At 34.7% G+C, this 13,245-nt stretch overlaps 2 protein-coding genes across 2 annotated transcripts; both read left to right on the forward strand.

Annotated features, from left to right (window-relative positions):
- Positions 1–228: 228 nt before the first annotated feature.
- On the forward strand, positions 229–2,734 carry LOC128164327 (E3 ubiquitin-protein ligase TRIM71-like). Its single transcript, XM_052828120.1, has 2 exons — positions 229–318; positions 767–2,734. The coding sequence occupies exon 2, from the start codon at positions 805–807 to the stop codon at positions 2,458–2,460; it is 1,656 nt and encodes a 551-aa protein (XP_052684080.1). The 5' UTR covers positions 229–318; positions 767–804; the 3' UTR covers positions 2,461–2,734.
- Positions 2,735–11,046: 8,312 nt separating this feature from the next.
- Positions 11,047–13,127, forward strand: LOC128163834 (tripartite motif-containing protein 2-like). The gene is made up of 2 exons (XM_052827503.1): positions 11,047–11,127; positions 11,363–13,127. The coding sequence occupies exon 2, from the start codon at positions 11,398–11,400 to the stop codon at positions 13,066–13,068; it is 1,671 nt and encodes a 556-aa protein (XP_052683463.1). The 5' UTR covers positions 11,047–11,127; positions 11,363–11,397; the 3' UTR covers positions 13,069–13,127.
- Positions 13,128–13,245: the final 118 nt, after the last annotated feature.

The following is a 13,245-nucleotide window of genomic DNA, read 5'->3' on the forward strand; positions in this document are numbered from 1 at the left end:
TGACTGTTTATGTAATGATATACTTGGGACAATGTTAGTTCAAATTTTGAAACCTGTAGTGTTTTTTTTTTTGTTTTTTTTTTGTTTTTTTTTTAAATGGAGACTACGTACTGCAGTGACTTTAATAAGAAATCTGGCATTTTTTTCTAACAAGCAGGCTAACCGCTTTCGAGTACTTTCAGTTCTTTGATTTTAAAGGGGGCATTAACATAATCACGTGATGGTAACGCTAGACCAAGAAGTAAAAATACAAACTACGTCATGTTAAACTTGTACAGATTTATAATTTGTTCACGAAGAAGTGGTACACAACACGAAGTAAGTATTTGTATTTTATCTGCAGGAAACTGTTTAACTAGCAACTGGTCTATAGTATATAAAATCAGGGACGTATATACTAACCTATGCTAACCATTCGCTACGTAGCCTATGCTTCCTGAACCCAGACCTACTTCAGAAATTGTATGTCAGATAATTTTAAAACACTTATAGGTTTTTTATTTGTTCACCAAAAATGCCCTTAAATACAGGTTAACTTCCCTCAGTTCAGTTCAGTTCATTTATTCGCTCAAAACCAGTTAGTATATACGTCCCTGATAAAATCAAGCCCAGGCGTAGAAATGTCTAGTAGGTCATAATCTAGAACTTAAAATGATACACTTGCAACTTTAAGATTTCACATTTTTTGCCGTAAAATTAAGCCTTATAAGCGAATGTTCAACAACTAAAACTAAAATTAAAATAATTAAATTATTATGTCTTACAGAAATCTTTTTATGAAAAATTCCATCAAGGTCCCTGAGCATGGACCCCCGACGTAGTGCCCAGGATGTGTTACGGTGTGATCTCTGTGAGACCCCGGTCCCCCCTACAGAGTGTATGTGCTGTGACATTTGTGACAACTATCTGTGTAGCCCATGTGTAGGTAAGCATCTCTCAGATCTATCCAAAGAACACAAAGTGGTGCCATTTGAAAAGCGGGGATCTACCACGAAATGTCAAACACATTCCTCAAAAATATGTGAACTTTTCTGTAAACAATGCGAAATTCCTATTTGTGTTAAGTGTGTTTCTTCTAAAGAACACATAGGTCATGAATTTATTGACATAGTGGAAACACTAGAAAACCAAAAAGAAATCATTCTCAATGATTTACAAGAACTAGAAAAATCAATCGATCCTAAATATCAGGAGATTGCATCTATCATCCCGGTTCAGAAAGCTGATCTGAATGAAAACTCCAAGAAACTGACAAAAGCTATCGATAAACATGGAGACGATTTGCACAGAGAAATAGACACCATGATCAAGAGACTGAAATCAGATCTTGATGAAATGGACTCCAATTATATGACTGTACTAAATAAACAGGAAAATGAAATCAAGCACACTATTTCTGAAATCAAACAGAGCATTGCTGATCTGAAGAAGTTACTAAACTCAAATGATGTCAGTCTCGTCTCTGCCTATAAATCCAGGAATGATGAATTTAGAAGATTGCCTCCTAAACTCACAGCTACCTTACCAAAATTTACCCATGAGAAAATAAACAAAGAACAGCTTTATCAACAGTTTGGTTCTCTGTCAGCGTTATCTATCAAAACAGACAAACATGGATACACAACGGCTGCTGAGTCCTCTCCCCCGAACAGACAGTTCATTAATGAACCACGGGTCATCACAGATATAAATACTGAGTTTGGAAATGGTTTACGCCATGTGTCCTGTCAGATTGATGACGAGATTTGGATGTGTGGTGAAGACAAAATGATGAGACTCTACAACTTGCAAGGCAAACTAGTGAATTCAGTCCAAACCAAGTCAGGGAACAATCCACAGGACATAGCAGTGGCAAGGAGTGGGGATCTAGTTTATACTGATGACGGAGATAGAACTGTAAACATAATAAAGAATACACAGATACAGACAGTGATCAGACTACAGGGGTGGAGACCTCTAAGTGTCTGTAGTACCTCCTCTGGTGATATCCTGGTTGTCGTTATCAGTGATAATTATAAACAAACAAAAGTTGTGCGTTACATTGGCTCCATGGAGAAACAAAGTATTCAATACAATGACAAAGGACAGCCTCTCTATTCAACACGTATCCATAAATATATCTGTGAAAACAGAAACCTAGATATCTGTGTGTCAGACTATTGGGCCCATGCAGTAGTGGTGGTCAACCAGGCCGGGAAACTTCGCTTTACCTACACTGGTAATATCTCTAGTGCTACCTTGGGATATCCACGCCACATCACTACAGACAGCCAGAGTCGCATCTTAATAGCAGGCAGCAACAACTGCATCCACATTCTGGATCAGGACGGACAGTTCCTCCGCTACATTGACAACTGTCAATTACATAATCCATGGGGCTTATGTGTGGACTCCAGGGACAACCTCTTTGTGGCCGAGTTACACTCGGGTAAAGTGAAGAAAATACAATATTACAAATAAACCATGTGTTACTGTCAACATAGTTAGTGTGGTGGTGATTATAAATGTGATAATTAAATGAGCCTCTGAAATTATATACTTATAGTCTTGTAAAACAGATGTAAACAAACTGACTGCATATTCATATTTGTGTACAAGTGATAAATGAAAGCGAAATGTTTTTATTCATTGAATGCATTACATTCATTTATACATGTCTGCCGATTGAAATGATTAAATCAACTAAATAAAATTTGTTAATACATATCTAAAATGTAAACAGATTAAATTTAATCATCACAGTGTTGCATTACCTAATATGATTTACATACCATTAAGTTATTTGTTATATGTGTTTATAAACTTATTGTATCAAATACCTATAATTGTAAATTCTTGCATCATCAAGTGCAATCCCAAAACAACTCTGTAATACCGGTAATCAAGGACTGATGAAAGCAAAACCAAGTTATCCTTACTTAAAGCTGAACACCGCTCGTAAATAGGCACCGTCACACAGATACCTGGTATATAAACCCTTCGATTTCGTTACACCCGATTGCACACCTGAACCTCGTGGCCGACATGTAGTATTCCTTTCGTGGTCTTTAGATTTTATGCATTTTTTTCTTATCTTATGTTCATTTTCTGTTCGTAAATAATGCATTTACCAATTTATTTGATGTTAGTATTCTCCTGGCTTCAAAAAGTGCGTAAAATTTGATAATTTCATCGCGACCGGGTAACACAGCGAGGCAAAATGTACGTCCACACAGGTGAGACCTCTACAGCGAAGTACTTTGAACTGTTTAGAGGTATGTCCCTTATATAAGGGTTGTATGGACAGCAGTGATTAAAGAGAAATATGGCGGACAGTGCCTATTTACGAGCGGTGTTCAGCTTTAACATTCAATATTTTGATCAATCATTTAAAATGCTCCAGTACACCATTTTATACATAAAAAATAAAATTTTTGATCTCAAATCCTGTCAGATGTTCTACCAGCTGAGCTATCTGGCGCCAGTATTCGAGCCAGTCTGACCCTGTAATTGAAAATTGAATTGTCATTTAAATACTCGAGAAATAAATAATGAAGTAAATTAGAGTTATCCCTCTTTCCATAAAAAATCCAAATGCTATAGTTATTGAAACTCTGACTTAAAATAGTTAAGGGGGGGGGACTGAGGATGCACAGTGTAATATGTAATCTACATTTATTATAAGCTCAAGTGTACGAAAGCCGAGAAGGATCATTCGAGATTCGAGATTCAAAATACGAGATTCGAAATACGAGATTCAAGATTCGAAATTCGAGATTCAATATCTAAATTAACCAATCAAATCATGGATCTGAAACCTGTATCCTAGCAACATCAAACTGTTCTAAATAAAGATCATTCGTACATGCTCTTTCCTACAAATAAATGTCTTAATAGCTCTTATGTAATGGTTATAAAATGGTTAAATTAACATTGATGAATTAACCCCACACAATATAAACAATTACATTAGTGATAACACTGTTGGCTTTGCGAATCTTTGTGATTTTGTTTGTCCTGTATGTATTTCCCGAACCATTTTAACCCATAGTGTATTCGCCCCAATTGTGTAAAAATCGGCTCGTGAAAAAAGATCTGTTTAATCTAAATAATCAAAACTGAGTGTGGTTTTAGCTATGAAACGAAATTCAATGAAATAATCGACATGTCAAAATATAGGTTATGATAAAGTTTTAAACCAAAGAAGATATAATGATTTACAACCTCAATGACAACAATCCAGGTAGGAATAGTGTATTGTAGGGTATCAATGTCATTGTTGATATGAGAAAGAGAGAGAGAGAGAGAGAGAGAGAGAGAGAGAGAGAGAGAGAGAGAGAGAGTGAGTTTTGTAGTGTCATATTCAATTTTGATTTAGAATTTGAAATTGTTTGATTTGATACAAGCATATACAGACAATTAAGCCTCTCAAAGGACAAAAGAGAGGAGGTAGCTAGGGTAGGGCAGACCAACTAGCAAGCTTTAATTTGAACGGTGTTAGCGCACGTGTGATTTACATCGACTCTCTCTCTCTCTCTGTCTCTCTCTCTCTCTCCCATCACCTAGTATTTCCTTTTCCGTGAGGGGTTTGGGGTAATTGTGATGTCTTACATTAGCTAGCGAAAATGATAAAAAAAACATGAAATTTTCTTTAGATTGTGTGCGGATGTTGTACTCAATAATCTGTTTTCAGTATATAAATTTCGGGGGGGGGAGGGGGGGGGGGCTATATAGTCCTAATTTAATTTGTCATTTATTCTGTCCCCATTTCGTTCTCTCTTCGTTTTCCAGGCTTTTTTTTATTTGGCTCGGCAAATTAATTTCAAACTTTCTGTGTAGCTCCATAACGATGCACTATAGATAAATTATGAGTAGTTTTACTTTTGATAAACAGGTATACATATATATATATATAAATATATATATATATATATATATATATATATATATATATATATATATATATATATATATATATATATATATATATATATATATATATATATATATATATATATCCGTACTTGATTAAATTTGACTCTTATAATCGGTTTTAATGTTCCAATAAATATAGGGTAGGAAAGAGTAGACAGGACTTTTTTGCGCATATCCTACTGTACCATTCATTCATCACAGGTATTAACACTCGTCGAGTTCGACTTTCATTTTTTTATCCACTGGTTTTAAAGCTATTAATTTATGAAAATATTTCGAATTGATGGCCTGATTATATATAAATTAGAGCTGCGCTGGTGCATCTATTTACCCAAATGGACCAAAATATAACTAATTGAATCTAAAAAATTTGACAAAATTAGTTTTAAACGACGCATTTTTCAATTCTAATCGGGTATGTCCTTTTGAAAAATCTTGAACCACACACATGTTTAGTAAATAAAACGACAATTGTTTCATTTTTGTATGGGGTGCCGGTAAAAAACATGTATTGTTTGTGGCAGTTGGGCTATACTCTCATTTGTTATAATAGGTACGTAATACTACATATTGATATAAAATGAAAGTTTCCAATTACACTGTACATAGCTTCTATCATGCATTTTGACCCACGCGATAGTTTAAAACAATTTTCAAAGCATTTAATGTAATTCAACCGATCATTTTTGAAAATAATTTTTCTGGATCCCCGCCTGATACGTCCGCCTCCATGTACATTAGAATTACATGTACGTTGACCATATGTAAACATTAACTAAATCGGCTATGTTATGTGACGATAACATTTTTTATCAATGTATTTGCAGGATAGGTAACAAATAACAGCCTATTTGTTGGTTTCCGCACTGGTTATTTGAGATAATTTGCCGCCATCTTCTATGCATTCCCCACACCACACACAGTTTCTTTATTTGGTGTTCTGTGTGTATGGCGACAAATTGGTAAATTTGCACTTCTCGCCCCTTGTAGCTTCACCCTGATTACATTTTATCTGGCTAAGTGTAATGTAGTAGAATATTAAGTACACACACCTTTGCAGTGCTTATTTACATCTTTAGAGAGTTACTTACATACAAAGTAAACTTTTGTATGATTTATATGCAATTATTGTCAATTTTGATGCGTTGGGGGTAGGGGGGGGGGTTGGGTTAGGAAACTACAGAGACACTCAACTTGGGTGTGATACATATGCCTGTCTATACCTTCTATTCTTTCTTGTTAATATATCAATGAATGAATTATGACAAACTACAACAATACATTTTGAAAAATTCATGCACAATCAAATTTTTAAAATTTTACTTTTCTCTGCACAAGAAATCGGCAATGTGAACAAATTGGCACCCTATTATCCCTACCTTTAATTGTACAGAATATGTATCTTTCTATATTAAAAAACAATGCCAAAAGTAAGACTCATACATGTAAGAAGTTGTTTACTCAAGAAAAGGGGGGGGGGAAATTGTATTAATTAATAATTCCGTATGATGTGATAATATTTCAATGATTAGTTTATAATCATAGTATTTAAGTGTATGCCTGTATACATAAAAAACGATAAGTAATGCTTATATTTATTGGTGAAACCTGGACTGATTATTTATATTTAGATTAAAACATATTTGAGATACTAATCTTCATGCGCGGAGGGGGTCTATAAAGGAGGGGGTCAGGGGGTCTGGACTTTCCTCGGGAAAATTGAAGCTTATTAAATTTACATAGTAAAATTATTGAAAAGTGGCCCAGGACCCCCATACCGAAAAAAATTGGCTCCGCTTATGAAGCTCTCTACATGTACCATAACCGCATTTTTACACAAAAAGGGTGAATAAAGCCGGGGTTTAAACTATTGGTGGTGAAATACCCCAGGGTTCAAACGCATCAGGTGGAAATGCACAAGGGCAAACAAAATCACTTAAATCTGCGAAACACACTGCATTATTACTAGTCTACTTGAATATTCTGTGTAAAAATAAATACAAACAATTATTTAGTTAGCTAGGGAGAAGTGAACATAGCATTTATTTGTATATACGAGCATGTACTAATAATCTTTATTTAGAACAGTTTGATGTCGCTAGGATACGTGTTTTCAGATCCTTGATTTGATTGGTTAATTAGATATTGAATCTCGAATTTCGAATTTCGAATCTCGTATTTCGAATCTCGTATTTTGAATCTCGTATCTCGAATGATCCTTCTCGGCTTTCGTACAAGTGAGCTTTTTTGATCATGCATTTTTTGTCTGGTGTCCGTCTGTCTGTATGTAAACCTTTTACATGTTTGTATTCATTTCCAGAACCACTGGAACAATTCTAACCGAACTTCCCACAAAATATCATTTGATGAAGTGGATTCCTGTTTGTTAAAATGAAGGGACACATTCTATTTTTAGGGGTCATATTTAAGAATGATTGAAAATATGTTGATTTAAAAATATATATATATTAAAAAATAATTTTGCCAGAAAAGCTGAAGCTTGTGTGGAAAGATCCTCAGGTAGTGTTATTTAAACTTAATTGCATGTTCAAGTCATGATTTTCGAGGACAGGATAAGGTATCATGGGGGTTGAATTTTTACATAGGAAATTGTAGTGAAAAATGTTTTAAAATATTCTTCTAAAAACATTTGCGTAGAAAAACTGGAACTTTAGTGAAAGCCTTTTCAAATAGTTTAGATTCAAATTCATCAAAATCATTATCATCAGGGTTTGCCATAGGGTGTGCCACTTTGGGGGATGGGGGTGTCAAGATCTCCAAAGGAAAAGAATTTAGATTATTCTCAAAAACTCAAATGTTAATATATATGGAATGACGTATATGCGAGCGTTTTGAAACATTGTTGATTCTTTAAAATTGTTTAGACTTTGGCCTCTGGACAATTCTTGAGAGACAGAATTAGTTTAATGTTTGATTGGTTTTTAGCTAACCTGAGCCAAAGGATCAAGTGAGCTTTTCTGATCACAATTTGTCCGTTGTCTGTCGTTGTCGTCGTTGTCGGCATTGTCGTCGTAGTCGTCGTCGTCGTTGTAAATTTTTTACATTTTCATCTTCTTCTCAAGAACTACTGTGCAGATTTCAACCACATTTGGAACAAAGCATCACGCCCTCTTTAAAGGGGAAATAACTGAGAATTATTGAAACTTTGTTGGTATTTTTCAAAAATCTTCTCAAAAACTATTCGGCCTGAAAAGCTTAAACTTGTATGGAGGCATTCTCAGGTAGTGTAGATTCAAGTTTGTTCAAATCATGGTCCCTGGGGGTAGGGAGGGGCCACAAGAGGGGGATCAAGTTTTACATAGGAATATATAGAGAAAATCTTGAAAAATCTTCTTCGCAAAAACTATTAGGCCAGAAAAGCTCAAATTAAAATGGAAGCATCCTCAGGTAGTGTAGATTCAAGTTTGTTCAAATCATGGTCCCTGGGAGTAGGGTGGGGCCACAAAAGGGGGAATCAAGTTTTACATAGGAATATATAGAGAAAATCTTTAAAAATCTTCTTCTCAAAAACTATTAGGCCAGAAAAGCTCACATTAAAATGGAAGCATCCTCAGGTAGTGTAGAATCAATTTTGCTCAAATTATAGTCCCTGGGATAGGGTGGGGCCACAGTGGGGGGATCAAGTTTTACATAGGGATATATAGAGAAAATCTTTAAAAGTCTTCTTCTCAAAAACTGTTAGGCCAGGAAAGCTTAGTTTTGAGTGGAAGCATCTTCAGGTAGTGTTAGTTCAAGTTTGTTCAAATCATGGTCCCTGGGGGTAGGGAGGGGCCACAAGAGGGGGATCAAGTTTTATATAGGAATATATAGAGAAAAGAATAAAAATCTTCTTCTCAAAAACTATTAGGCCAGGAAAGCTCAAATTTGGGTGGAAGCATCCTCAGATAGTGTAGATTCAAGTTTGTTTAAATCATGGTCCCCGGTGGTAGGGAGGGGCCACAATTAGGGGATAAATATTTATGCAGGAATATATATAGAAAATCTTTTAAAAAGTTTCATTTAATTAAAACATCAAAAGAAAAGAAGAGTAGACTCACAAACTTACTGTGCTAATTACAAAACAAATGCATGTGAGGGTTGCATAGTTTCACCCTTGATTAATCTTTACCTTCCCCCTGCCTAAATGAAATATGTAATTTGTGATAGTTTTAAATAAAGCTTTTCAAAAAGAAATTCTTTAAATCAGTATAACCTTGGCCAAAAGCAACAAGAAAGCTTTTAATTTCTTTTCTCATTTAAATCGTTTCAACTACCCTTTAAAAGTTACTGATAAGTTTATAACCCCCCCCCCCCCCCCAAAAAAAAAAAATTATATGATATACACTCGCATTTCAATTTACAGATAAAGTGAAAACATACTGAGATCATGGTATACACATATTTCATTAAAAGAAATTTAATTTTGGGTAAGGGTAGATTCCTTAATATGACAATAGCACTGACACAATTCATTAATTTATACTAAAGTACCGCTAGTTGTACAGTTTTAAAGAAAATTCCCCATTTTTTAAAATGGTTTTAAATTTTTTCAAAGCAGTATTTATACAATCAATTAACGGGAAACATTTTTATTTAAAAATGTAATCATCATTTTATATAATAGAAATAATATTTGTTTTTTGTTTGAAAAAAATTAAAGATGGAAAATCTTTATTTTGTTTTAATGTGAATCCTTTTTGGGACAATCACACAATCTTGTTTGGGAAATTTGCCCATATCCTTAAAACCCGAAAACCATTAAAACCAAGACCTGAGGTGATGAAGCACCTGACATGTATATAAACAGAGTACTCAGATGTGTAAGGGTTTTTTCAAGTCTTCAGAAAGTTTATTCAATTTATTGAGCCATATAATTTCTTCACAATGTTTACAACTACATTGTATCTAAATGATGCTACTGTTGTAAATTATATCACATATATTATATTGTTTCATATGCGTGGTCCTCCTTGCATTTGTGCCCCACCTTCGTCTTTCCTTTCATAAGCAATTGAAACTTATTGTGTTACTAAGACATAATTTGTGGAATATGAATAACAGATTAACTTTGTATATTTACACTTTCAGTGAACCTAATTAACTGATTGTTCTTTTTAACACTGCGAGCATTTACTGAGATTTGACCCAGAGTTAGGTAATGAAACGATATTTGAATGTATAATAATTATTGATTTTATCATTTCCGCGAAAAAAGAGTACCCTAATGCATAATAAACATCGTGTCATAGAAGAACACATCCCCCTGGTAGTTGAATTTGCAGAAAAAAACCTCAAACAAGTAAAAAACCCAGAAACAACAACAACATCACACATCAATAATCGGTTTTGAACGATTGTTTAAAGATTATGAATTACTATATTGCATTTTTATATCAAATAAATCGTTGAATTAAAGTGGTTCAAAAATTTCCTCATCAACAGTTTATGTTTACAAGACATCCTTCTTCTGTCATCAGAGGTCAAATATAATTCATAACCAATATTATGAAAGCAAACGATTTAAATGCTTTCTCTGTGTTTATACAAACTGTGTGTACAGGTGATGTATATCGGTGTTATCAACTTTTGAACAATCAAAATCATATTAGACTAAATTATCAATAACCTTTATTAACGGCATAGGGATACGTTTAAATGTTTAAAATAGTATTTCTGTCGGACTTCTTTTTTTTTTTACAATTTTAAGAACTGTTGATACCAAACAACAAATTATAAACTTTTTACAGTGTATTTATTATGCAAAAAAGGCGATTCAGAATACACCAACTGACTGTAATAATTAACTCGGGGCTATGTGAGTTCAAAATTAACGCACCTGTTTTAAATAACGTATATATGCATCCTATAGCAAAGGGTATGAATAATAATAAATATATCACTTACTAAATATAACTTGGATTGACTAGAAACGTAACAATTAACGTGCTACAAAATCATTTTAGAGGAAAACGCACTTGCTCTGTAAAAAAAAGGTATTGGCTAGTCTTAGTTAAATGTATCTTTTTTTGCGCGTGAACATTATAGATCTGATCTTGAAAAATATTCACAACATGCTTGTTAACATATTAATAGTACTTTCAGTACTTTGATTATAAACGGTGCGTTAACTCAATCACATGATGGTATCGCTAGACCTAGAAAGAAGATACTAGGATCCGTGGATTTGCAGAGTTGTAAATTGTTCACGAAGAAGTATTCACAATGTAGTAAGTATTTGTGAAAACCATATTTTGTTTTTTAATCTTTTTTGTCTATACACGTTGAAAAAAATCAGAATTAGTCCAAACATATCGAGGTATCATATGTTAAAATCTAGAACGTTTACATATTTACGTGCAACTTTAACATTTTATTATTTTAATCGTAATTTAGTAAAATGTACGTTCGACAAGAAACACTAAAATAATTGAATAATATTTTCTTCAAGAATTCCAATTAAAAACCCAAGCAAGTAGTCTAAGCATGGACCCCCGACGCAGTGCCCAGGATGTGTTACGGTGTGATCTGTGTGAGACCCCGGTCCCCCCTACAGAGTGTTTGTACTGTGATATTTGTGACAACTATCTGTGTAGCCCATGTGTAGGGAAACATCTCTCAGATCTATCCAAAGAACACATAGTGGTGCTGTTTGAAAAGCGGGGATCAACTACGAAATGTCAAAAACATTCCTCAAAAATATGTGAACTTTTCTGTAAACAATGCGACATTCCTATTTGTGTTAAGTGTGCTTCTTCTAAAGAACACAAAGGTCATGAATTTATTGACGTGGTGGAAACACTAGAAAACCAAAAAGAAATCATACTGAGAGATTTACAAGAACTAGAGAAATCCGTCTATCCTAAATATCAGGAGATTGCATCTATCATCCGAGTTCAGAAAGCTGATCTGAATGAAAACTCCAAGAAACTGACAAAGGCTATTGACAAATATGGACAAGACTTGCACAGAGAAATAGACACCATAATCAAGAAACTGAAATCAGATCTTGATGAAATGGACTCCAATTATCTGACTGTACTAAATAAACAGGAAAATGAAATCACCCACACTATTTCTGAAATCAAACAGAGCATTGCTGATCTGAAGAAGTTACTTAACTCAAATGATGTCGGTCTCATCTCTGCCTATAAATCCAAGAATGATGAATTTAGAAGATTGCCTCCTAAACTCACAGCTACCTTACCAAAATTTACCCCTGAGAAAATAAACAAAGAACAGCTTCATGAACAGTTTGGTTCTCTGTCAGCGTTATCTATCAAATCAGACAAACATGGCTACACAACGGATTCTCCGGGTGCCGAGTCCTCTCCCCCCAACAGACAGTTCATTGATGTACCACGGGTCATCACAGATATAAACACTGAGTTTGGAAGTGGTAATCCATTACGCCATGTGTCCTGTCATATTGATGACGAGATTTGGACGTGTGGTGATGACAAAATGATGAGACTCTACAACTTGCAAGGCAAACTAGTGAAGTCCGTCCAAACCAAGTCAGGGAACAATCCACAGGACATAGCAGTGGCAAGGAGTGGGGATCTAGTTTATACTGATGACGGAGATAGAACTGTGAACATAATAAAGAATACACACATACAGACAGTGATCAGACTACAGGGGTGGAGACCTACCGGTGTCTGTAGTACCTCCTCTGGTGACCTCCTGGTTGTCGTAATCAGTGATAATAATGAACAAACAAAAGTTATGCGTTACATTGGCTCCACAGAGAAACAAAGTATTCAATACAATGACAAAGGACAGCCTCTTTATTCAACAAGTACCCCAAAGTTCATCTGTGAAAACAGAAACCTAGATATCTGTGTGTTAATCTATTGGGCCCATGCAGTAGTGGTGGTCAACCAGGCCGGGAAACTTCGCTTTACCTACACTGGTAATAGCTCTAGTGTTACCTTGGGACGTCCACGCGGCATCACTACAGACAGCCAGAGTCGGATCTTAATAGCAGACAGCAACAACCGCATCCACATCCTGGACCAGGACGGACAGTTCCTCCGCTCCATTGACAACTGTCATTTACAGGAACCATGGGGCTTATGTGTGGACTCCAGGGACAACCTCTTTGTGGCCGAGTTTTGCTCGGGTAAAGTGAAAAAAATCCAATATAAGAGATAAATGATTTGTTAAAACCAACAAACATGTATCTACTGTGGCAGTGAATATAAATGTGATCATTTAAAGAGCCTTTGTAACATATATTCTTGTATAACAGATGTAAACAAACAAAGTGTTTATTCATATAACTTATATACTTATATAAAAAGATTGTTTTTTGCACATGTGATAAGTGAA

Source organism: Crassostrea angulata, chromosome 9 (assembly GCF_025612915.1).
Source record: "Crassostrea angulata isolate pt1a10 chromosome 9, ASM2561291v2, whole genome shotgun sequence".
NCBI lineage: Eukaryota > Metazoa > Mollusca > Bivalvia > Ostreida > Ostreidae > Magallana > Magallana angulata.